Here is a 26466-nt window from a genome sequence, read left to right on the forward strand (position 1 = left end):
CCTTTTGTAAAGATACCATAGGGAGAAAAAACCACAACACCCATGTCTTGTTTGAAGAAAAAACCCCAACAAAACAAACAGACAAATGCCTAAACCAACCCCAAACAGTTATGAAGGCAGAGGACAGTGTACTTCCTCTCTATTGTGATACTCTGCCTGGTGTATCACACATTCAGGATTAACACAGGCAACATATTCAAGCTAAGACTGCTGTGGGAAGGATAATGAGGGCTGTAACAATGTGCTCTTTCTTCAGGTGTGCCCTAATGTGCTAATGCTTTGCTTGCAGCTTGATCTGGGGATGTGTGGGCATTGTTGGCTGAGGGACAGTGATATCAGAGCAGCTATTGCCCTCTTTACGTGCTTCCTTTGCATCCTGCCATCACAATAGCGAACTGCACGGCAAGATTTCCTCTAGCACAGGCTTCAAAGCCAGCTGCCTTATCTGGCTATAGCATCAAGCTGTGAAAAAAGTGTATCTGTTATAAAAGTGCTCCTGCTTTTATCTGAATATAGCTGCAGTGAAATTCTCCCTACACTCGAGAAAAATTATAAAGTGACACCAAATATTCACACATGACTTTACATTTACAGCTCCATAGCAATGCCTGATGGTTTTCCTAATTTACTGCTAGCAGTATAAAATACAAATCATTTGTTCCTCTGGGTTTTATTTAGATGGAGAAGAATCTTCTAATCCTTAATTGTGCCAGGGTGGACACAAGACATAAAACAGTGTCCAAATACACTTTCAATCAAGAAAGGTCATCCCAGCTGGGGAGCAGCCTGGAGATATCACATCATGATGATATCATGCCTTCATGGTAGAGAAAAGAGTCTCCTGGCACATGCTCTTTTCTGGTGTGCATCCCCACATGTTGAGAGTCCTTGTGTACAGGTAATTACAGTGATACACCTCTGCCAAGCAGTGGGTGGGCAAACAAGAAGGCTTGTTTTAATTAGTGGCCCACTCCAGCTCCAAAGAGACCATCCCCATGCAGCCCCTGAGCCCCTTCACCACTGAAAGACATGCTTCTCTTGCAGCATTTAATCTTCTCTTTTGTTCTCCCCAAAATTAACTGCAGATCCTTTCTACATGAGCCATCATCTGATGATGATTTCACCTCCTCTGCATGTTACTCCCTCAAAGAGAGAACCTGGGAGCCCAGACAACACACTCTTCCCCTTTCCTTTGCAGCCTGCTCCTTATGAGCCTGTGAGTTACCCACACATTGCCTGGCATTTTCCTCATCAGATTCATATAGTGGTCATTAATAGGATGAGACCTTTCCCTTCTGCACAGCTCTCCAGCTCCACTGCTGGAGCTCAGTAGCTTTCAAGACCTTCCAGCTCTGGCTGCACAAGCAACTTCCCAGGTTGATAGAGGAGACAGCAAGTTTCCTAAAATATGAAGGCTTTAGTGCATCTCCTTTTCTACCATTGCTGCTGGCTTCCTACATAATCCACAAGCCCCCAGTGAGGTGACGTGGCCTCTCACTCACAGGAGAAGTCATGCAGGCAAGCCTGAGTGGATGAAATGCAACTGCTGCTGCATCCTGCTCCCCACTCCCATGCCTTGTAGGGCACAAAAACTGTGCAGCAAGCCTCCTCCTGCAGGAAAACCCCTCCATCTATCAGCCTGTCCAGATTCCTGACCTTTTACCAATTTCCATGGTGGAGTCCACCACTGCTTGTTTCTCTGCTTGCCAGCATCGAAAATCACCCAAATTTCTAGCTTCTGGAGGCTAATTTAAGATAGTTTCTCCTCATTGGATTCTACCTTTCAGGGCCAAAACATGAAAGGACAGACACTGTTACCGTGAAGCCAATGGCGATGCCCAGGAGTGAGAAGACAAAGTCCATGTGCTTCTTCAGGAAGTCCTGGATCCCTTTCAGGCAGTCCTGGGAAGAGAGAAACAAATATCCCTTGCAGCACAGCAGCAGCTTGGTGGGGGGTTTTATCCCCACAACAGCACTTCCACAGCCTCAGAGAGAAAAGGAGGCAAGAAAGGAGTGCAGCATTGCACAGCTGGGCAGTTCTCCCTTCTTCTGCTGCTGCAGCTTGGGAAGGCAAACATCTGTGGTATCTTTTCTGTCACTACAACATGCCTACAATTTTATTGGTGTGATGCATTTTGGACTGTGGAGGATGTGTGCTTAAGTGTGGTCAAGAAAAAGCTTTTTTTCTTTTCACCCACTGAAAAATGGAAAGAAGGAAATGGAAAGATAGAAAAGCAGACCACACCATGATGCCAAGTGCATTCCCCAAGGTTACTAATGAACAGCTCGATTTTGCGAGGTGCTGCAAACATTAATATACATTAGCCTTAAGCATACCAACGGCCTCACAGAAATCCCCGAGGTGTTAGCCAAGACAGCCATTTCAGAAATGCAAGAGCATGCCCTTGATGAAGGGATTTGCAGAGCGAGGAAAGAGCGTTCAAAGCCAGGAGTGAATGTGGTGTGGCCACCAAACTCTGCGGTTTCCTGTGTCACACAAAGCACATCCTCCCACTCACTTCCCCGGCTCCCAAGCGAGGGAAACAGACCACTAAGTGTGAGGAATGAGTCGCCCATACGGTCCCCAGCTTTGTTCCGCTCTCCCTTCCTGCTCTTTGAGCCGAATTCCACCCTGCCCGGGGATGTGACATTCCTGGTGGCTGTGCTTTGAAACGCTGCCCCTGCGAGCTGACGTGCGCCTGTGCATCACGTGTGCTGTTAGCACTTGACATCTTCACCTGACAACGTGTTTGTATCGCTGCAGCGGTGTGGTTTTGTTTTTCCTAGAAACACCATATATTGATGCTGGTGGCTTTAGCTACTCTGGTGGAAGAAACATCATCTTGCAATAGATATGCTCAGAGAGTTTGAAGTTGTAGCTTCAGTGCACAACAGTCTAATACTGGTGGCTTCTCCAGCAGCCTCACTGAGATGCTTGAAAGAGCCAGAATGAAGAGACCTTGAGGAAGCTACTGCTGGGCATCATCGCCCTGCTTCATGAGCTTCTCATTTTAATACCTATTTAATGCCCTGGAGACAAAGGAATTACATCAAATTCCACATTTGCTGTTAACTGGAACACATTTTAAGTGTCAGAAATTAGAGTCATGTGGAAAAGTCAAACAGTTTTTTGTGCTCTGATACATGCTTGTGATATCACACACTCTCTGCAAGCGCAGGAGATGAGCAGGAAGCTGAAGGGAAGTGACAGGCTGCGAACACAAGCATTTTGAAAGCCTTCTAGAGCAGCGAAGGAAACTGCATCTGTGGGTCTGAGACCTGCTGATCCGCCAGGGCTCTTTCTCCTAATTCACAGAATCATAGAACGATTTGGGTTGGAAGAGACCTTAAAGATCCCATCCAGTTCCAACCCACCCCAGCCATGGGCAGGGACAGCTTTCCCTAGACCAGGTTGCTCAGAGCTCCATCCCACCTGGCCTTAAACACTGCCAGGGATGCGGAATTCCTAAATTCTCTGGGCAACTTGTGCCAGTACCTCACCACCCTCGCAGTAAATAATTTTTTCCTAATATTTAATCTAAACCTACTGTCAGTTTCAAGACATTCCCCCTTGTCCTGTCATTATATCCTCCTACAAAAAGTCTCTCTCCATCTTTCTTGCATCTTTCTCCTTTTCTAGAAGGACACAATTAGGTCTCCTCCGTGCCATCACTTTTCCAGGCTGAACAAAAGCAATCCTTTCAACCATTCCTCATAGGAGAGATGCACCATGCCTCTGATCATATTGGTGGCCTCCTCTGGGCTTGCTCCACCAGGTCAATGTCCTTCCTGTGCTGGACCCCAGAGCTGAATGCCCTACTCCCATACTGTGTCCAGTGTTATTGAAACAACAAAACAAATCCCAACCTGTTTCAACCCCAAAGCATCAAAAAGCACAATTCTCATTAACACTTTAGCACCAGTGAGGTTTCGATAGCTAGAAAGTAGAGGCACAACCCCACTATGGTGTGGGACGATCCTTTCCCTTACCTGTCCTCCATTGTGCACTTGGTCAGGTGAGCATGTCTCTTTCTCAACATCAGTTGTGTCCCCAAAAGGAGAGTGTTTCCCACAGCAAAGGAACTGAAAGAGAGGGAGAAGTTTGCCAGCTGCTCACCAGGGCTCTCCTCTTGCTACCAGCTGCTGCAGCAGGAGGTGCTGGCAACGTGCCCCTGCTGCCCCAGGCAGAGGCAGAGCTACCCAACCAGCGTGGCAAGGAGCAAAGCCCATAGGAATCAACAACTGCAGCAATGCAAGCTAAATTCAGGGGAGGTGGATGGATCTGGCCTCAAACTTGCTCATGCTCCTCCAGGACTGCTGCCTGGGAGTGGGGCCAAGCCCTTCCTCTGTGGTCATATTAATGCTCCCAGGCATGCACAGACTCATGTTTCCAGTGATTGTTATGGGCCGAGGGGATCCCCAGCAACACCCACCAGGGAGCTGGTTTCCTTTAGCTGTGGTGCACTGGACAGTTTGGAGCTCTGGCAGAAGGAAAAAAAAAAAAAAAAAACCAAACCAGGAGTAGAAAGACTGCTTCTCCATCAATTCAAGTGGCAACTGAAATAAGCAACTGGTGAAGCCAGGCATTGTGCCTGGTTTTCCTTGTCAAATGGGACCCTGGGAGTGCTGTTCCACAGCCCTGAGAGCAAGCATTTCCACGCCTGGGCATGCTTCTGACGGCCACCACCACCAGTACAAAAAGGAACATTTGACCTCTTCTGTGTTTTGAGAAGCACAGATAGAAACAGTTTTGAAAAGCTGTTTCATCATACTTGCTATGATGATTTAAGAAAACACAAAAGAATAAAGGGAGTTGTATGGGAGGTGTCTGGAAACAGCTGAGCAGGGCTGACCTCCCCATCCAACCTCATGTGTGCCATGAACTCACTCCCCAAACAAGGCCTGCTGTGCGAGGGAATGGCATCTCCTTTACTCAGCAGGGACTCTGGAGTTTCTCACTGTGGGGGACATCCTCACTCATCTCCTGTGGCTTTGGGGGCAAGTGTCCTCCCTGTGCTCTGGGTAACCACCCTTGCCTACCTGCTGAGCTACACTGACCAACAGCATCCTGGGTAGTGGTTTTTGAGAGCCTGATAGCAGTCTCCAGTTCTGTAAGAGGCTGTGTAGCCTCTGGTACTCCTCAGACACAAACTTGAGGGTAAATAGGAAGAACCACCTGCAAATACTACTGCTGGACTATGTGGCATTCCTGCCCCTTCCTCTCTACTTGACTAGGTGCATATCCACACTCTTGCACCACAGATAGGGAGCAAGCCACAGGGGATGCTGAGACAGAAAATACTATGGCAGCTGCAGGGCAGAAGCTTTGTAGATCTTGCACCACAGTGATGCTCAGAGAGTTGACCCTTTGTTCCTGTTGATAATCTGGTTGGTCAGATCTCAGAAAGGAAGAATAAGAAGGGAGGAGCAGACTCCACAGTAGGCTGGAGAACTCAGTTCTTGAGGAAAAATGGCATTGCAGCATTCATGAGACAGAGCACAGGTGTCAGCCCAAGCCTGCCAAAACCTTCAGGAAGATACCCCAGGGCAAGGTTTTCTCCTGCAGGTAAAAGACAACTTACTGCTTCATGGATGGCAGTCAGCTCATGCCTCTTGATGCTGGAGGTGTTCCTCCTCACCTCCTCATACACGAAATCATACACATCCATCATGCTGTCTTCCACCTGCAATGAAAGCAGAGGTCTGTATGAACAAAACACTGACCACAGTCGTCTCTGGGGGGAATTGTGCTCTTCTTGATTTCCACAGAAGCTCTCCCAGGTACTGCAATACAAGCAGTGCAGCTACTAAAATGATCCCCAGGCAGCAGCAGGGGCTGGTGTGTGACCCACCAGGCACGAAGGAGCCGGGGTCTCACCAGCTGATGGCTGGAGCTTTTGGCCAGTTTTGGATTTTGTGTCAGAGAAGAACTGGGGTGCCTGCAGCCAGTGTGCCTCTGAGTCCCTCTGCCAGCCAGGGCTGATGCCATCTCCCCATCCTGAAGGTGGTACTGTGAGGACAGGCACACATGACCATGAGATGCTGGAATACAAAAAGTGAGAGGACCTCAGAGGGTTGGTGTTACCTAAGTGGCAGAGCCATTTGTCTGAACAGAGTAAAAAAAAATAACAGGAGTGATTCAGTGGTGAGTCAGACCCTAAATATTTACCAAATGTGTGAGAACTTGAAGCTTGACAGATCCCAGCCAACTCCCACTCGGGTGTCAGAGGAAAAAAAATATGACAGTTGCCCTCAGTGCCTGGACTCAAAACCTTATTTCTTCCTTTCATTTTCCCTTGCTTCCTCAGCAGCACGGGTCCGAGTGGGCCTGCAGTCAGTGCTTGTCTTGCAGGAGGGAAAATTGATGGGAAAGACAGGCAGAGCGGGTGGCCACACAGGGAAGTCTCTGGGAACAGAACCATCTCTCAGTGAGGCTTTGCCGCTCAGTCTAAAGGTTCACACTTGGAAATGCTTCTAAGGAATAAAATCCCAGCACTCTCTGCCGAGGGGTGAAACCAGGACCATTCAAGGTGGTTACATCTATTACTGCAAGATTGCTCTGCCCAGCTGTCCAAAACACAAGCAACAACAAAGGGTGATAACCAGGGAGGTGGGGAGGTTGAGAAGATAATTTGTATCCAGATTGGCTCTGTGCCTCCAGGAATAGAGTTTGAAGGCACACATCAAAAGATTCTCCATGGCTATCAATGTGGCATAAGAGTGACCAGTGACAGACAGAGCTCAGATATTATGGGCCAAGAAAAAAATACTCCATAGCAGAATGTGTGACACTGAGCTGTTCCACACAGGTGAGGAAGGAGGATGCTCCTTTTGTCCCCCTGGGGTATCAGAGTGCATAAAGTGAGGTGGGTGCAACAATAAGACCAGATTTCTAAATGACTTCTGCACCAACCTTCCCCACAGCAAAACTTATAACCCAACAAAAAAGAAAATATCCAAGCTTTTCTAACTTCTTGTGGGCCATAAAATAGCTTTCCAGAAGCAGCAATTAAATAAATGGATTCAATAAAAAGAACGTCCATTTCCACTGAAGAATTGGATTAAGAATAATGAAAAAAATAATAATCTTTTGAGCTCCTCTTGTGGAGAAAGGAACAAGAGAGCAGCAGGTTTCTTAATGTAAGCAATTATTACCTTTTGAATATCCTGGTCCCAGTCTAAGATGTAGGAATAAAAACTATTTTGTGCTGTGACAACATACATCATACATATGTGTTTTGGTAAGGGAACCAGTGCTTCATGCACAATATTTGTCTTTTCATATTTACCATGAGGGTCAGGATGCTGAGCTTTTGTCCAAAAGGCCTAAATTTGGATGACTTAAAAAGAAAAAAATGAAAGGGTTCAAGCAAGTGGCTATGTTCAAGCAAGGGTTCAAGGGGTGAAAGCAATCCAAAAGTTAAACTACTTTCTAAAGGTCTCTTGAAATCTGGGCTAGGAAATACTGGGAGAGATAGCTGTTTGAAGGATAAGGGTGGATAGGAAAGAACTGAAGGAACAAGATGTCTATAACAAAACAGCGGCTCAAAATTATTTCAGCAGTTGGAAACGATAATTAAAAAAACCACAAGCAGTCATAATTTCACAGTCACCTCAGCTACAGTGATAGAAATGATGATGGTAATCTCCAGGTACATACTGACTACTAAAGACTTCAGCTGCACCATTTCTGAGCTTGCTTGTGAGCTGACTTCTCAGTTACCTACTGATTTTTTTTATTCTCGTTTTGTCAAGCAGCCTCCAAGAGCTGAAAACACAAGTCATTAAATGGAAAATGTTTAATAGCAATAATTTCCTTTTAGAATGTGTGTCTGGGCAAGCCTAAGAGTACAATTTGCTGATTAGTCATTCTCAGCATTTCTATCTAGCAATTATATCTAGCATTTATATCCAGACATTATCTGAATAGGCTATTCAGATCCTAGTAAGGGAATATCAAACTCTACATCCATTTTTTAAAGAGTGAATTGCTTGTAGTTCTGCCACATCCTCTTTCTGATTTTTGCTAGGATCATTTGATTTTGGAGGAAAAAGCTGCTGTTTTCATACAACATAATGGTCTGTTTTCAAAGACTACTGCAGACAGCTTTTTTTTCTCTCAAATACTTCAGAGGTAGGTAGATGGTAGAAAATCTCAGTATTTATCACTCTCTGTTTCCTTCTGTGCAGAAGACTCTTCCACAGAGCATGCAGGAGGTCTGGTTTAATTAGAGAAGATATAGGAGAGCAAAACACCACACTTAGCTGCCTGGGATGGGATTATGCTTATACTCAGAGCTGCAGCCAAGCTCTGAAGTATGGGTCATGCATGGCAGCATCTATCCAGCCCAAAGTATTGTGCTCAGTCATTCATGCCTGATGATGTAAAAATTAAAGCCTGAAAGCATCAGACAGTCACCAGGTGGTTTCATTACTTATTTGCAACATTACTACATCCAGCAGAAGTTCATCCCTGTACTTTCCATTGATCCAGCTCCTAACACAGTGAAGAGCTAGACTGCTTTGTACTCAATTGCCATCCTCAACAGATTCCCATCACACACTCCCCTGATGGGCAACTTTAAGTCCATTGCCTCAAGACAATTTTCTTTTTCTGTATCTTACACTGGTTGTTGAGGGAAAAGATGTTAAAAATACTCAGGGTGCTTTCTCTCATGTTTAAGCAACAGGATGACTGTTGAGTTTAAGTGCTTACACTGATGCTGTTAATAATGTGCTGTAAGATACAGAGCAGTGCCCCATCACTTAAACAGTACTTAGCACGCAATGGGCAGATACAGCTGGAGAAGAGAAAGTCCATCTGTTTTTCGAAAGGTCTTTCACTCCTCCCACACAAAAGCATCACACTAGTCAAGTGGATTTTCCTGTTCCTAGTGACATGCTGTGATCCACTGCTGGAAGAGTTCTGCTGGACAAAGCTCTCCCTTAGAGGGAGACTGAGCCTGCAGTGCTCATCAGTAAGAAACACCATGAGCTGAAGGTAAAGTGGGCTTCGGTTAAGAAAAATCAGCTGCGCTTTGGTTGAGAAAAATCTCCAGCTTGAGTGTTATGGAGGTTACACCTTAAAGTAATTCTTTTCCTGGAAGAAGCTGGGGGAAATGTTCCAGCTCTAAATCAGGTAAATAATTGCTGCCTTCCACTTATGTCTGCATTCCTTAATGAAATATTCATTCAGGAATGATATTGATGGGTTGCTGGATACAACAAATGGAAAATCACCACTGAAATGGATGCAGCTGATTCCAACTGACTCAGTAAGTACCATTTTTCACCTTAAGTAAAAGAAAAAAGGAATTTTTGAGATTATTTATCATCCTCTAAATCCTTTATCCCCCAAGAAGCAGAATGTATGACTGCAGGAAGGCATGTACTCTAAGCAATTAGAGTTCCTGCCCTTGGCTATTAAAACTAAAGCAAATTTCCACCTTGCCTCCTTCAAGAGGAAAACTGACATTTTTGAATTAGGTTATTTATCAGGATTATTTTTACCTATAATTGGATTTGGAACAGAAAGATGAGACAAGGTCTGCTTTCAGCTCCTGGTGCCTTTGCAAGCCAAAGATGCCAATGAATCCCAATCCTGCTGCCAGTGAATGCCTGAGTCTAGGCAACTTGGAAGTGTTGCTTAGGTGGAAACTAATGTAGACTTGTACCAATGGTCTGAGTCTTAGTGAACCATCTTTGCAACTGCTGTTGGGTAAAAATCCCTCTGCAAAGCTCAAGGAGAACACAGTGAAAGGAGGTATCAGGACTGTCTCAAGGACAAAACCACCTTCCTCCTTTCCAATAAACAGGAACACCCTTGGCATGGCAGAGGAGAAAGACAAGCATAGGAAACTGGAGGAAGATCCTCCTCTCCTATGGGTCTTTGTGCCTTTGAGGAATCAAACTGAGCAGATGCAGTGCAGGCTCAGAAGAAACTGCCACCTCAGCACTTTGTGTTCTTTTAGCATCACCAGAGGATGCACTCCCCAGGCTCATTTAGAAATGTCCCTCTAGAGGTGGCTACTCCAGACTCCCACACTCACCTATGAATCACAAGCTAGACAGTTAAGAAGTGAAGCTGGAATGAACTAGTGAACTCAGTCAAAACTCTTCCTTGTTCCAGGAAGAAAAACACTTCTGCATTTTGCTGTCTGTCTTCCCTTTCTTCCCCAGTGTGCAGAAATGCATGCATTCACAGCGTGTCAGAAACAGGGGTGGGGCAGATGCAACAGCTTGGGTTTGAGCAAAGCAATGATGCAACTGCAGCAAAACTGCAGAGGGGAGAAAGCCACTCTGAGGGCATCAGCCAGGTTGCAGAGCAACTCCCTGAATCAAACACATGGTAAGATGAACATCCCCCATTCATGCTCAACCAAGCCCCATCTAACACAGTCATTGCAGCTTGCTGAATGTCTTTATTTCCTTCACTGCCCATCAGCTTCTCTCCTTTAGAACCTTCCTCTAGCCAGTCATTCCCAGATGCAGAAATCCAGCCAGTGCTGCAAATCAGAGCAGCCTTTGAGATCTCCTGTGGAAAATGGCACAAGATAAGAAGGTGCTGCTCCCCCTCTGACTGACAGTGGTCAGTGGAGACCACTGATGCCACAAGATCTAGATGAGGCTTTTAGCCAAATAGTTTTCACCTCCCACCCCACCCCCCCCCCCCCCCAGATGTGTATATACATACAGATTTTGTATCTATACATACATACATTAAAAAAACCCCAAGCCATATGGGCTTCCCTCTACTTTCTGCTATATACACAGAAGGAGACAAACCAAAAACTGCTGTGGAACCAAAAATTCAGAAAAAGCAAAAACTCCTTCTCTCCAGCCTCAGCACTTCCATCCTGTTCTTGCACAAAACACTTAAAACATGAGAAAGTGCTGAGCTGTTACACTGCTCACCTCCTCATTTCCTATCTCCACATCCCCAAAAGAACAGCAGATTCTAGCTGTGTGGGTGCTATATATCCCTCTTGGCCCATGGGCAGGGGGACATCACAGCCTCATGCTCAGCTAAGCCATAAAACCCAGAGGCTACCTTTGTGCTACTCAGATGCAGCATTGCTCTGTGTCTGTGACAGAGTACCAGATGCCTTATAGGAAGTGCAGAAAACCCAGGCAGGCAGTTAATCAATACCAACAAGGATTTTTTCCCCTAAATCCTCCAAATTTGTGGCTGCACACCTGTGAACATCACAAGTATATCAAGATCCTCTTGGAATTTTTTGGATTAGCTTTTTTATGTTTGTTCTTTGTTGTTTTTTTTTTGTTAAAAAACCCCAAACATTAAATTTTCAGTCCATTTTACAACAGAACTGCAAAGCTAAAAAGCTGCCAAGGGCCCACACTGACTCTTTATGTTCCTGTCTTTCAAAACACACAACCCACCAATTTGTGAACACCCTCTCCCCAAAAATGTGGTCAAGTTATCTCAGCCATCCCTGAGCCTTCACCTGTAGCACTTGAAAGTAGAGCCAGGCAAGACTGCTTCCCAACAGAAAGCACTGAACAACACTGAAAATAAACAGTTTTAGCTTATAAACCAGTGGTATCAGCAATAGAGCCAGTCCCAGGGCAGCCCTGTCCCCTCTGAGTGGGTGGTGGCTGTCCTGCTGCGGTGAGCATCCTATAGGTGCATGAAGGTTGGATGTGTGGCAGCGATGCAACTGCCTGAGTGGCCTCAGGTGCCACGGCTGATGCTGCTGGAGACAGGAGCTGCAGCTCCAGCTCTGCCATAGAAAGTAGCAGAAACGGGGCAGCGTGGGTTCAGCGCCGGGGCAGCCATAAATTATAGAACCCGTGAGTGCAAATGCCTGTGTGGAGCTCAGACAAAGGAGAGCAGTGTCTCGCTGGGGGGAGTGGGCTGTCGCTGGATGGTGAGAACATAAACACTGGGAAAGAGGCACAGTATTTATAAACGTTAAGGAAGAGGGAGGGGTTTCCCCCCATTTTTGTTTTTTCCCATGGAGTTCAGAGACTGGGAAAAGCTCAGTGGTTTTAAAGCAATTGTGCCTCCTAGACTAAGAACAAGAGCAAGGAGCATGTCAGATAGTTCACAGTGTTTTCACAGTGACTTTTATAAATGCTCTTGGAAGACCCCTGTGAGAAGCTACAATCCTGATCCAGCCTCCCTGAATCAAAGCCCAAAAGGAACCTACCTGTATGCTTCAGGTCTGGTTTCAGAAAACACCTGAGCACACTTTCAGTTTGTGTTTAAATCCCTTTAAAATCTCTAGGATTTCAGCCTACATTTAATCATTTAAGTCCCTGCAAGACTTTGCCCCGACACAGACCAGAGGCAGCAATTGCAGCCACACACACACCCTAGGAAATCCACAGAGGAAGGAGCTCTACAGTCCCACTTAAGAAATTAACCGGGAAGTGATGGGCTGTTCCTTACATACCTGCAGAAACAAGATGCATGCACTGGTTTCATGCACAGTAAGAGATGATTTCCCTCCTGGAGACCCAGGCAATGCTGCCTCTGGCTTTGCAAAGGTGCTGCTTGGAAGGGAGACCCACAGACAGAAGACCAGTGCTGGTTCCATAGGCAGAGAAGGGAGGAGGGAAGCTGCTTTGTTCAAGAGCAAGACCCAGGTATTTCAATGTTTGTTATTTAACAGTTGCAGCTGTTAATTCCAGCCATGTACTCCAGGTTTTCTAACAGGTTAGAAAATCACCATCTCAAAAGGTACCACCTTGCTTGCTAACAAAGCATGGAAGACTCCATTTCCACTTCCCAGCATGAGGAGGGGAGAGCAGACAAGTTCCTCTAAAGGAAGCAGAGCAAGGCAGCAGGAGAATCACAATGTAGACAAATGGCTTGTATTAATTCCCTGCCCATAAAAAGTTTAATCCTTGCATTTATTCTTGAAGTACAAGCAGTGCAGCACAGAGGCACTAATGACTTTCCACTCATGTGGAGCCAAAAGCCACAGGTGAAACTAGTTTTGAAATCACCCAGCAACCTGAGAAACCACTTGATAATTAAGAGATTACCATATCATTGCAGCTAGTGCAAATTCAAACAACTTCTTCATTCAGAGGACACGGGGAAATCAGGCCTTTACAGAAATATAGACAACTATTTGCACCAGTTTCAAATTCCTGAGTTGGGAAATTGGAATTTAATCAATTTTAAGCTTTTACCTGTGAATAAATCTCTGTAATTAAAATGCTCATTCTGTTGCAAAACTCCTTTTATGTTGCAGCAATTTTAGCGTCACTGACCCACCCCACCATCCTGGCATATGGGGCCAGGGCCACAGGGTTCCTGGAAGAAGCTGCTGCAGAGAAAGGGAACAGCAGAAGTTGATGGGGAATAGAAACTCCTCTGGCCTCTTTCACAGCAGGGCCCAGAACATAACCCCAAACCTCAGGTTCAGCAAGGCCAAGTGCCAGGTCCTGCACTTTGGTCAAGTGAGGTCAACAAGCTTATGCAGCACTACAGGCTTAGATAACAGTGCCTGGAAAGGGCCCAGTGGAAACAGACCTGGGGGTGCTGGCTAAGAGCTGACAGTGAGCCAGTGTGTGCCCAGGTGGCCAAGAAGGCCTAGGGCATCCTGGCTTGTTTCAAAAATAGTGTGGCCAGCAGGGCTAGGGCAGTGATTGTCCCTCTGTACTGGGTACTCTGGGGCCACACCTGGATGGCTGTGCCCAGTGCTGGGCCACTCACTACAGGAAAGACATTGAAGTACTGGAGCATGTCCAGAGAAGACCAATGGAGCTGGTGAAGGGTCTGCAAAGGAAATCCAGTGAGAGGGAGCTGGGGGTAGTTTAGCCTGGAGAAAAGGAGGCTCAGGGGAGACCTTATTGCTCTCTGCAACTACCTAAAAGGAGCTTGTAGCATGGTGGGGGTTCATCTCACCTCTTAGGCAACAAGTGACAACATAAGAGCCTCAAGTTGCTTCAGGTTCAGGGTGGACATCAGGAAGAATTTCTTCACTGAAGGGGTGGTCAGGAATTGGAATAGGCTGCCCAGGGAGGTGGTAGAGTCACTGTCCCTGGAAGTGTTTAGGAAATAACTGGACATGGCACTAAGTGCTCTGGTCTAGTTGACAGTTAAAGGTTGGACTCAATGATCCTAAAAGTCTTTTCCAACCTTAATGATTCTGGTTTTGTGTTGGTTAGTAAGGGTACCGAATCTTCTCTATGGCAGCTGCAAGTATAGCTTTGCTCCAGCCTCTGCAGACAGGTTTCTAAAGCAGCAGTTAATGGGTGAGGAGAGAAAGGAAGCTGGGGAGCAGGAAGAGGAAGCAGCAGGCCTCCCCACCACCTGTGCTAGATGTGGCATGTCTCTCCTACATTCCTCTCTGCATTCCACATCCCTGCTCTTTTTGGCCATGATGTGAATGACAGAGGGACCTCACTTAAACAGACAGCAGTTTGTGGGAAAGGAACTGCCATAAAAATAACTTTGGAAAACAAGACTCAGCTCCTCGGCTTCAGAAACCAGGAATTCCTGATGTGGCTGAAAACCATCTGAAAACCTCATGATTTCTGTGGTTACCACAGCAGTTCCAGCAAAGGCCTTGCGTAGAGGTCATCCCATCCCCTCTGCCCGTCAGTCTCTTGTTTGCTTTGATTGCGCCACTGTTCTTCCTCAGGCAGGTTTGCAACACTTCCCTACCAAGACCACTGAGAGGAGCAACATTTGGGATGCAACCTTTTAGAATAAGGCACGATAAATCTTAGGTTCATGACTGCTGCATGTCTGGCGTACATCACAAGAAAACAGACTATGGTGACATCAAGTCCATCTGGAATGTGGATAACTTGAAATTAAAACATTCAACATCTGTCTGAAAGAATTCATCCAGAAGCTACAGAAAGTAATGAAAGCAGAAAAGAATGGGAAATGAGAAGATTAATTTTGTTTACAGTGCCCATGTCTGAGAATATCAAATATTTACAAATAACTCTTCCTTTCTCCCTGCCCAGCTTCTCTGTAGGAAGTACTGTAAAAAAGGCCCTAAAAGAGCCACACAGGCAAAAAGGGCATCTTGTTTTCGTCATATTCAAACTACATTTCTACCTATTGTCATATATATTATTATATATTTATTATTATTTCTATTAATAATATTTCTATTAATAATATTTCTATTAATAATATTTATTATTTTTATATAGAACTACATTATTATATATTTTCATGTTAATAACCATGAAAACAATTTTTCAACTGAGTATTGGGGTTTACTGTTTCAGGTGATTTTCTGTGAGAGGGTTCTGCTTTTTGAAGAAAGTGTAGATTTTTTTTTAAATCATTTTTTACCAACAGGAGTAAACCACTGAAGCATCTGCCATGGATCAGAGCAGGGGAGACCTCCCATCCCCAGCTTGCAAAGGGAGGGGAGGACTCTGTTTTCAGTGCTGCTTCTGTTCGGAACCTTGCCAGCAGGGAGGGAGAGGACAGGAACTACTGACACCAGCTCCCAGCTGGCATTTCCAAAATGAACAGCCTAATTTTCTGTCTGGCATTTCACTGGAAAGTCAATGTATTTTTCATGCGAAAAACTGAAATTTTTGTTCTAGCCATGAACATGGGGGCAGTACCCCTTGTTGCTCTTAGTGATTCAGGCACGTGTAATGGCCATGTTCATCCATATTCAGTTTTACATCTTCAGTTCCATTCCTTTCTTGATAGCTGTGTACATCCCATCAGGCTCACAAGACACCCACCCACTTGGCTGAGTTTGATTCCCCCCCCCAGATTGCCACAATTAACAATTTTTGAGAGTACTGACATGCAGTAGGCAGCAGAGGACACCTGCTTGAATTTAGTTCTTTCTTTTGAGAAAGACAAGCAAACGACCAGCTCTATAATGAGACTTCAGAAGTCTTATCCCTACTTCATTTAATTTTCTGTATCACTGTGCTCCTGTCCTGGACAGGCAGGCACATCTGCATTTCTTTCAGTCACCTGTATTTTTCTCTCACATCTGCATTGCTCTTTCTAGTGAGACAGGTTACTTTTCAGTCAAAACTATATTTCCACACGTTCTGTAAGTGGCACTTCTAATTAAATCTTTCTCATTTATATTCCCTGCTTTTACTTGGATTTTAGGAAGCAGAGAAACACAAGATGGTCTCTAAGGATATTCTTTTCTGTTGTTAGAAACACTGCTGGTTTTCTTTGCCCAGAAAGTCAACCTTTTACAAAACCCCCTAATTTTGCCTAGCAGAAGTTGTTTTGCTTACAGAAACCCAACCAATTACCAAAGCTAACCATAACCATGGGTGCATTTGTAGGCAGGGCACTCAGAGCAAAAGAACCCATAAAAATAATGTGAAGTAAAACCAGATGTACTGATTAAGAGATATTTGAAGCAATACTCCTTTAAATATTTTCAGCAAAATATTTTTTGCATGGCACATCCCTGTATTACATAACCCAACATACAACCTTTTTCCTGCAGTCCTCTTATGCCCTACACCATGTATGGGGATTTACAGTAAAACTGAATAGTCTATTTAGAAAACACAGTTTCACAATGCCAACCAGACAGTTTCCGGTGCCATTTCTCCTTTACTGACACAGCCTGTGCTTCAATCTACAATTTAATGTCTGCAGAAGGAGGAAAGTGTGCTCCTTTCTGTGTTGGTCATGAAACCCAAATTATTTCCATATTCAGCTGTTAGTGGGAATGTAATAAATGTTGATAGCTTTGCCTGAAACAATAAGGGGGGAAAAAAAAGAGGCTGTGGAAAGACATTTTTTTGTGGATGTCTCAGCTCTGATTGAATCCACTTCAGCCAGTTAAGTGCACAGGTAAAAGATGCTGTTGTGCCATCAGCACTCATCTTAACATTTCCAAAGCAGTTGGACAAATTCACAGAGGAAAAACACAGGGAGAATATTAAAGGCAAAGGCACCAGCAGATGCCACCAGCAGACACCTGAGCCACAAGCTGCTGGCATCTGAAAAAGCATTTGCTTTGTGCTTGCTGGGTTTTCATGCTGCTACCTTGGCCAACAGCAGGTCAGCCAAAAATCTCTTTGGCCAACAGCTCCTACCTTGGCCAACAACTTTAGCCTGGTCCAGCGTAGCCACCTGCAGATTTCAAAGGATTTTCAACTACTTTGGGCACTCTGGGAAAACTTTCCAGAGAAGCAGGACCTTATCCCTCACCTCTAACCTTGACTTCCACTTTCATGAAGACTGGGTTTTAATTTATGCACAGGACACTGAACCATTACAGGGCAGGGCTCCTTGTGCCTGCAAAAGAAATTGCCATGGTCCTAGTGTGGACTGAGTCTCTTGCATTTTGATGGAGTTGTGCTCCTCCATCACAGAAAGAATCTCAAGGCCAGCTCCTCCAACACAGAAGGAAATCTCTAGGCCAGCCTTCTGACACTTCAGACTGGTCTTTGCTCACCCCACTATATGTAACCATAAAAAGATGAGCTGGCAGCATCAGTCCCTAATTCACTGGGATGATGTTTCACATTACATCCTCATTGGTGCCAGAACATTGCAGGTTACGGCACGTGCCCAGGGCTGGGGAGGAGCAAAATAGAAACAAGGACTGAGCCACTGCATGAAACACCTATCAAAGTTCCAAACACTTCTCTGAATTATTTAGGTACTTGCCAAAAATACCAGTGTTCTGCTTTCAAAAGAAAGATGTCATGATTTTTTTATACTCCAGTCTCTTAATTTTGTATTTTTTGAGTGCAGGGATGCAAAAAGGGGAATAAAGACCAACTTACCCAGCACTTTGCATCTCACGCATCACCCATCTACCCCAGCAAGCTCTGGGTTAAAAATTCATACCCCAACTTTCTTCCAAACTCAGCCTCCCATAATTTTCTCTTTCTGGTCCAGCATCGTAGTGACCCAAACCACCATTTTTCACTCTTGTGTTTTTCATGTACCACTGCTGCATGTTAATAAACACATCTCCTGGGCACTTCTCTTGGCCACTGCCTTCAAATAGAGGCTCCCAATTGACATTAGCAGGAATTAGAACCAGCTGGAAATGACTTTTCAAAAGTCAAGCATCTCATTTAAAACAAAACAAAACAAAGCAAACATCCCCTGGAAAAAAAAAATCCCAAAGCTAGGGAGACTTGCATTTTGTTTTGCCTCCAGCACAAAGCATTTGCCCTGCATGAGATTTTCCATGGGCTTCTCTCTTCAGATGATGCCATTGAAGAGGCATCTGATGAAGGTGACCCTGTTCTTCCAAAGGACAGATGAAACAGAGCATGGATCTGATAGACCTCAATATGGATGGCTTAATTAACACCAGATGTCCCTTTTATAGGAGGAATAGTTGCTATGAAAAAAATCTCTGACGAGATGCTGGTGGTATTTCCTAGCAGCCAACACTTACCTCCGTGCTGTGTGTGTATCTCCAGCAGGCAGCTGGGATCAATCCACAAAAGGCCAGAGCAAAACAGAAAAATCCCTGAGGATAAAGAGGAAAAATACCAACAGTTACAGCCTGGGGAGAAAAATACCCATTTGCAAACACAATCAGGACATATTTAATATGCTTGTTTGAGCAAGTTTCATTAAAGTTTAAACATCACCTTCTTTTAATATCCCTCATAATGTCAGTTACTTAAAAGAAATTAGATGGACAATAATGTGGTTCTCCATCAGGAGCCCTCGAATTACACTGTGGCCAATTGACGAGTTTGACCAAAACACCAGGCAGCTTCCTGCAGAGCAGTTAATCTATTCTGCCCAAATTCCTCTTGGACAAAGAAAAGGAGGTATAAAACACTATATTTACAGTATGCTTCCCTTCTGCTACAGGACTGTGCTCCATAATCATGGGATTCACTCTCCTGCATTTAAAACTTGGCTATTGGCTTCAAAGAGGGGAAAACCCACATGAATAGTCCATAAAGAAGGAAATAACTGGGACAGAGATGGAAATCAACCTTCTCTGGAAGAAGAGCTGGCCTTACTCTGTGAGCAAGGTGGCAGCTGCACAGCCAAGCTGCTTTCCTTAGATCAGCACCATCCTAGTTAGACAACAGGATGACAGAAATATAATCAAGGCCAGAAACTGACCCTGAAGTGTCTAAACAATAACAGCAATGATGTAGGACATGGCTTGACTTCTGTCTTCTTCCTTAGGCTTGCAGAGCTGGAAGTTACATGCTTGGTGTTTTTATTTAAACAAATATGGACCAAAAACCCCACACCCTGATATAAAAAGCACTCGCCTGCTGTGACAGCTGGACCAAATGATCTTGTTCACATTTAAAAGAAAAAAAGGAAGGGAAAAGGGCGTGTAAAGCATTTGAAGGCTAAATGGGCTCATCCAATATGAATCCACAGCTTAGTCTTGGAATGACAAAAGGTGATGAATAAGCATCGGTTGAAAATTAATGCCCTTCCAAGTTTTTCCATTAAACTGTGCCTCTTTCAACACAACATTATGTGGGAAACTTACCCAGCTGACTGCATCTTATTTTGATTTCTAATTTTTTTTCTATAACTCTTTTCATTGTATGACATAGTTGAAATAACTTGGAAAAGTTTAAATCTTTAATGAAATTTTACCAAATTCAAGCTTAAGAGAAGAAGAAGAACATTACTTCTACCAGTTCTGCTTCACAAAAAAAAAATTGCTTAAAAGATATAGTTAAAAAAAAAAAAGCTCCAAACTCATGCCTAAGCAGCAAGAAAGGAAAATGTGTTACTTCAAATCCTGGAAATGAAAGTGAATGTGCCAGTAAAATCCTTTTGCTGGCTCTTATCCACCTGCTCTGTTTCTCTGCCCTGCCTGGGGACTTTGCTCCTGGAACAAGACTGCCACTGGTATTCACCACTTTTTTTGGGGCTGCCTTGTTGCAGGCTGTGCATCAGACACTGGGGAAAACCCTGGTACAGCTCTTACGAAAAATCTTAAATTATGTATGTCCAGTCTCTCCTTTCATTTATTTTTTGGCAGCTGCCTGGCCATATAGCTGATGACATCACTCGTTGCCTTGCTAGGAGCTAAAATGAGATTACCCGAGACCCTAAAGAAGATGAGAGGAAAAGTCTGATCAAACACTGACTTGACAAGGTGGTTACAAGTCATGCAGAATGTGGAAGAGCTCTCAGGGCAAGATATCTCAGACCAAAACCCAGCTGGAGTGGGGGGGGTTAAACCCTGCTGGTACATCCCAAACTGGAGGGAGGAGGTGAGGTTACAGGCATGTCAGGAAGCTCCTCAATAGGACCAGACCCTGCATTTTGCACTATCAACAACTTCCCCACCAAACAAACAGCATTTTCACCAAAATCAAGCTCAAAGACAAGAAAATGTAAAAAAAAAAAGAAAACCAGTCAGATGGAAAAACCAGCACTGATAGCAATGTGATCACTCTTCTGCATATCATTCCATTACAGTTATAATTCAGGTGACCCACCATGAACCCGGAGAGCGTGAACAACAGGATGGCAAGTGACAACCCAGATTTCTTCCCCTGTGCTCTCCCTTCCTTCCCCACCAGCTCCAGCACTTACAACATCTCTCTGGGGCCAGAACCCCAGTAGATAAAAATCCTCCTTCTCATCTTCCCTTCTTCAGCTCCACCCCACATCTCAGTCCTTCGGCACCAGCTCTCCCTTTATTTCTGTTTGGGAATACCAAGATGCAGCCCCTTGGGAAGCTCTCTCTCCATCCAGCTGGTGCACAGCAATTACATGGCTCCGAGAACATCTTATAAATGAATTATAGCCTGCTTTTTCCCTTCCCAGCCAAAAGGCTTTTGGAAGAGCAACTTTCTAATTACATTAGAAGACATTTGGAGGAAAAAAGAAAAAGGCAACGTGCAGTTTGCATACAAAATGTGGAAGGGTTGAGGCTGGTTCACCATCTCCCACACCCTTGGAGCTCCTCTGAGCCAGCCACAGGCTGCTGCCTGTTCCCTTTGCATGAGACAGCCATATCAGCCCTGTGGAGGGCTGTCACCAGGCAGACATCAATTACTCTTTTATGAATGACCTTGCTTCCATCCTTGCTGCAAGGAATAATTTCTCTTTGACAGACTTGGCAGAATCTACAGAAACAGCACCCTGTCTGTTGGCTGGTGTTGCTTTTAATTTACCTTTCTGATGCTTCCCCTTTGGTGAAGGGGGCCTGATTTGGTTGAGGGACAGATCCTTTAGCTCATACTGTGCTCTGTAGCTGTGTTCTGCCAAACTCCCATACTTCCAGGGAAGGAGCAGACCTCTGCCCTGCTCTGCTCCAGCTGTTTTTTGGTGCTGCAAAGGCCAGCTGTTTTTTGGTCATTGCAAAGGCCAGCTCCCTGCCAGACTGCAGAGCCCAGGGGCAGGCAAAGTGGGGGCAAACTTCAGATGACATCCATCAGGTTGTGTCCCTCTCTGCCTGACCTAGTTCATCTAAAAGCATGCAATGTTTTTGCCCTTCCGCAGAGCAAACACGAGTCAGTGGCATCAGTCCGAAAGAGGAACCTGTCCTTGGTACCAGCTCTGCCACTGGCACACAGATGCCTCACTCAGAAGTGTTGCACCATGAGGGAGAGCACAGGAGGCAGATTAAATTAGAAAGGAAGATGCTGAAGTGTGCTGCAGAGATATTAAGGACCCTCTACACACTGGCCTACACCTGGGTATAATAAAGCAAACAGCCTGTGCTGTGTGCTGTCCCTACTAGCTCATCAATCTTGATGAAAAACTGGGTTATATTGGGCTTTCACTGAGGCTTTTTCCACTGCGTTTTTTTGGAACATCTGCTCCATGCTGATCACAAATTTTCCTCTATACTAGTCAGGTTTTAGACTGTAAAGTTCAGATGTGAGAATTTCAGCTGGCATGTTGCTCCCTGTTTTTTCTTTTCTTTCCCTTTCTCTGTCTGACCAGGTAACAACACATGGTGCTTTAAACCTCACTGATACCAGAGTCTTTCTTTTATGCAAACAGGAAAGCTGCTGTTTTCCTGCCTTTTCCTCCCCTTCAATAGAGACATGGCCTCCAGGGGCTATAAAGCTGCAGGATATTTACATTCAGGATTGACTGCATGATGGGCCATGGATCACAAGAAAGCAGAGTTTGCCTGAGCTGGAGGACAGTCAATAAGCCTGTTGCTATTCTCCCTGTTTAAGAGGAGCTTTAGGTGTAATATTGCTGGATTTTAGAACATAATTTTTTATCCTTAAGTTCTCGATTACTTTCTTGGAACCAGCTTCCTCATGAGCAGCACTGGATGCACAGTAACATCTGTCTGCTCTCATGATGCTGCTAATGCAGCTAGAAGACAATCTCCTGAGACCTGTGTGCTTAAACCAGTTTGACCTGTCCTGGTTTCTAACCACTGTGCACCCGTTACTGTTAGTAGAACAGCACCAGTAAGGCCTGCAAAGACCAGACTCCCCTCTGTAGGTACACAAACCTCCAGATAGCCAGGCAGCATGACGATATATAATCCAAACAGAGAGGAAAAAAAAAAAAAAAAAAAAGCTCCAATCTGCATCCTTGTCAGCTTTCCCCCACGGTGGCTGGTTTACCAAGAGGAATTGTGGTGGACCAGCCACATCGATGCAGATATCCCCCACGCACAGCTCGGTTTCCTGGACAGCCACAGATGTCAGGCAAATAGTCTGGTGTCTTCCCTCTTTGATTAAAGAGTGAATTAAATGGTCTTCTAAATAAGACACACTCTATGCAGAGAGGAAAAGTCCTTTAAAATCAATAGCAGGGGAAGATGAAAGATTCTCTCTATTGCAGAAGGAGGAAAAAAGCTCCAAGCAGCAGGGCTGATCGCTCCTGTGAGCTACAGCACAGGGCTAGACAACACACTGACCAGTTTTGGAGCCCCACAGGGCCAAACCCCACTCCTGCCTGTGATTACACCTCACTGCAGCCATCAGCAGCTCTCCCTGCTCTCGCTTCTTGCTGGCAGACCAAAGATTAAATGTGTGCCTTTGGAGTGGGAACTGGGGGCAAAACAAGCAGAGAGCTTGCCCTTGATGGACGACACGGCTGGGACAGGAGGGGGCGATTTATAATAGGCAAAGTCCCCATTTTGTAATTTAAGACGCCGATGAGCTCCTTCCACGGCTTGGAGCAGAGAATACCCTTGCTAGTGGCCAGCTCTTGAGCGCCTCCTAGGGTTCCCGTTAATTCCGGAGGGCTGGGGACGTGCCACCACCCCGCGGGGGTTACGGAGGCAGCTCCCGTGGCGCGGCATGCCCCGGAGCGGGCGGGCAGCGGGGGCGGGCAGGCGGCCGGCGGGCCCGCGGCCCCCTCCAGCGGCGGAGCGCGGCGCTGAGCGGCCCCGCGGGGCTGCCAGCGGCCCGCTCGCCTCCTGCCCCACGGCTCGGCACGGAGGCGGCGGAAACCGAGATTAAAGACAGCAATGAGGCATCCCCTTATCCCTGCTGAGAGCAGAGTGGCATGAAGCCTCGTCGCCACAGCTGCGGGGAAGGCACCTCGCACCTTTCCTCTGCTCCCTGCAAGGCAGCGATACCGTGACTTCCCTACAAATGTGCCATCAGCGGTCCAAAATGCAGACGGCCACATCCCCCAGAGGAGCAAAACTGTGGAAGGTAAAGACAAGCCAACAGGGTGCACTTGGAGCCACAAAAAAAAAAAAAAAAAAAAAAAAAAAGGCCAGTTTGAGGGTTCTGCCAACCAGAAGTTGCTTTGGTGGGCAAAGCTTGGCTGTGATACCCCAAACAAGCCAGGCTGTGGGACAGGATGGGTGGCTGGAGGAAAGGATCACCTATGTTAAAATGGGAAGGGAGAGCAGCACCGTGTGGCCCTTGGACAATGGTCTTTGGATAGAGCTCTGGAGTTCACTCAGTATGTGCTGACACTCTTTTTAACAGCCTGTTCTATGGAGTGGCATGGTCCAAACTATACCAGAGAGTAAGGCAACAAATAAACATTATAGAGAAGTTTGACTGTATCTTCAGGCAGCCACGACATTCTCCACTGATCTGTACATACCCATCTGGTGGTTTAGATGTGGTAATTGCAGGCACACATTAAAGACACTTCAGCAAAAGAGAGGGGAGTTACACATTCTGCTTAATTCATGGGAACTGAGGCCCCTTTGGGCATCTCCAACAGAGAAAGGTAGATGGTGTATTGAGAAGGTGAAAACATTAATTTCAGTGGCTGCTTTGCACTGAATTTTCGGGTGTCAGCTTCTCATTTCTGCCATCAATATCATTTCCCCCAATTACACAGATTAGATAATTCTCTTTAAAGTTAGTGTATGACAGCAATGCAATTATTTTATATTAAGCAAGATTTCATGCTCAACAACCTACCTGTTAACTCCTGCCCTTCATATGGGAAAACATGCAGTGAGCAGCACTTTACCACTCATCCCTCCAGCTCCAAGGCTGGAAGCTGCTCTGTGCAGGCTCAGCCCCACATGCAGGCTCTGTTTTGAAATGGAGCTTATCTCATAGTGCAGTCAACATGGTCCAGGCCCAAACAGGCTGATGGAGAGGAAAAAGGGGGGATTTCCACTCTTATGCTACTTCTCCACCCTCTCCTTGTAGACTGATGGAGGGGAGAAAGGGGGAATTTCAACACTTATGCTACTTCTCCATCCTCTCCTTGTAGGCTGAAATTCAGGGTCCTGAACAAATCCCCCATGCCTACTGCCATGCTTTGTATGAATGTTTGCAATGAGGTGGGAAAAAGAAGGGCTAATTTTGCTGTCACAATTTGGAGGAAGAATGTGAGACTCAAAATCACACTGCTAAAGTTTCCTCACACAAACCATGTGCTGACTTGATGAGGAGAAAAAAAAAATACCCTGGGAATTGTCATCACCATAGTTGCTTGGCAGATAAACACCTTCCCTCTGAAAGCTGCATACACAGGACCCTGGCAAAAGAAACTAAGCACAGAATGATGCAATCCTCAGCCCTAAGAGCTCTGCAAGGTGATGCCTTTTAAAAAATGTCTCCTTGCAGCTCAGGGTGAACAACAGGACCTCCTTCCCCAGGCATGCTTTCTCCCAGGCATTAGGCAATGTAGACCCCAGCACTGCAGGTTAAGGGGGTCAGCCCCAGGTGACCGAAAGCTGCTTCCAGCCAGTCCCTGCAGGTATGGATACGCACCATGGCGGTGAGGCACTGCGATTCCCTCACTGTGGCAGCAGAGCTCAGCAGGGCTGCCAGGATCAGGGTCATGCTCAGGCAGATCCCAAAGTAGAAAGCTGGAAGACAGACATGGGAGTTGTGGTCAGATGCCAGAGGCCTGGTCTGATGCTTGACCCAGAGAGGGACCAAAAAGTGCACTTTGGGGAGCTGGCCCCAAATGACCAGGTTGCAGAACTGAATTTTTTCTGTAATTTATTCAATACCCCCCATCTGTGTATGCTTTGCTGCGTATGTCTGGCAAGGCTATAAGCCTCTGAGTGGTTCTCACAACTCCAGCAGAGTGAAGCAGCCTAAAACAGTGTTGGTCCACCCAACAGACCAGAAGCTGCCAATTACTTCAGCATTCTGATAAGGATCCCCCCCAAATGGGGGGTGCTGGCGTGCAGAAGCTGTCCCACAGCCTCTATCAGGACTCCGGGCACTGCTAATCTGGTGGAACACTCACCCTCTGGTTTCCTCCTGGCTCAGGCAGGATCACAGCCAGTACCCTAGAGCGGGGCTGAGGGACCACAGCACTTAGCCTTGGACTAATATAGTTTTTACACCTGCCATGTTAAACTGAAATTGAGAACTAAGATCTTGAGAGAATATGAGTGTGTTTAATACCAGAGTGCAGCTCAGGAGAAGCAGCAGATGCAAGTGCAGCAGTGGTGAGCAGGGCATTTTAGTATCTGGGCTGTCTTTGCTCTAGCCTTGTACCTGAGACTCAGTTTATACTTCTCCCTTGTGAAAGCAAAAATACCACACATTTCCTCAGAAAAGAGCAAGGTGCTGCCATGCATTTCTCCTCCCAGCCTCAGTTTTCTATGTTCTGCTTCAACTCCTGTAGTTCCTCTCCTCATTCTTCCAGTCTCCTGCCAGCCCCAGTGCACTTTTAGTGATTGAGGAGCTCCTCCTGAGTTCTCACCACAGCACAGGGGTCAGAGAATAGAGGAACAGGTGCAAACACAGAAGCACCTGAGCACCTCGTGCACCCACAGCATCCCTTGGTTACAGGCATGCAGGTCTGATATGAGGAAAGTGCCTGTGGGACTGTGTTAGTCCTAATGCATCCTCCAAAACCCAGCTCCTTCCATCTCTTGAGATACCCCTGAATTTTATTCTACAGCTTTAAGGAATTTTGCAGCTCTGGGTATCACCAAAGCAAAGGTCTCACTGGGATGTGACCACAACATACCTGTGTGGTGGATGACCTTGTAGGCGTTGCTGTCCAGAGACACGTTGCTGATGAGGGTGAAATGGAGCCCATAGTGGGTGACTGTGCTCAGCGTGGCGATGGAGAGCCCCAGCAGCTGGAAAAGAAGGGTTTCAGGAAGGGATTTACAAGGCAACAGCTCTTGCTGGGTGCACACAAAGGTT

General features: G+C 45.8%; 1 protein-coding gene across 1 annotated transcript in view; it reads right to left on the reverse strand.

Annotated features, from left to right (window-relative positions):
• TSPAN32 (tetraspanin 32) overlaps positions 1–26466 on the reverse strand; it is a 31154-nt gene that overhangs the window by 2605 nt on the left and 2083 nt on the right. Inside the window, exons 2-7 of the mRNA XM_038138433.1 lie at positions 26285–26399; positions 25066–25163; positions 18354–18428; positions 5583–5684; positions 3991–4083; positions 1819–1902 (exon numbers count right to left, since the gene is read on the reverse strand). Coding sequence (XP_037994361.1) covers positions 1819–1902; positions 3991–4083; positions 5583–5684; positions 18354–18428; positions 25066–25163; positions 26285–26399 — 567 coding nt within the window. The remainder of the gene's footprint in view (positions 1–1818; positions 1903–3990; positions 4084–5582; positions 5685–18353; positions 18429–25065; positions 25164–26284; positions 26400–26466) is intronic.

Source organism: Motacilla alba, chromosome 5 (genome assembly GCF_015832195.1).
Source record: "Motacilla alba alba isolate MOTALB_02 chromosome 5, Motacilla_alba_V1.0_pri, whole genome shotgun sequence".
In the NCBI taxonomy this organism is placed as follows: domain Eukaryota; kingdom Metazoa; phylum Chordata; class Aves; order Passeriformes; family Motacillidae; genus Motacilla; species Motacilla alba.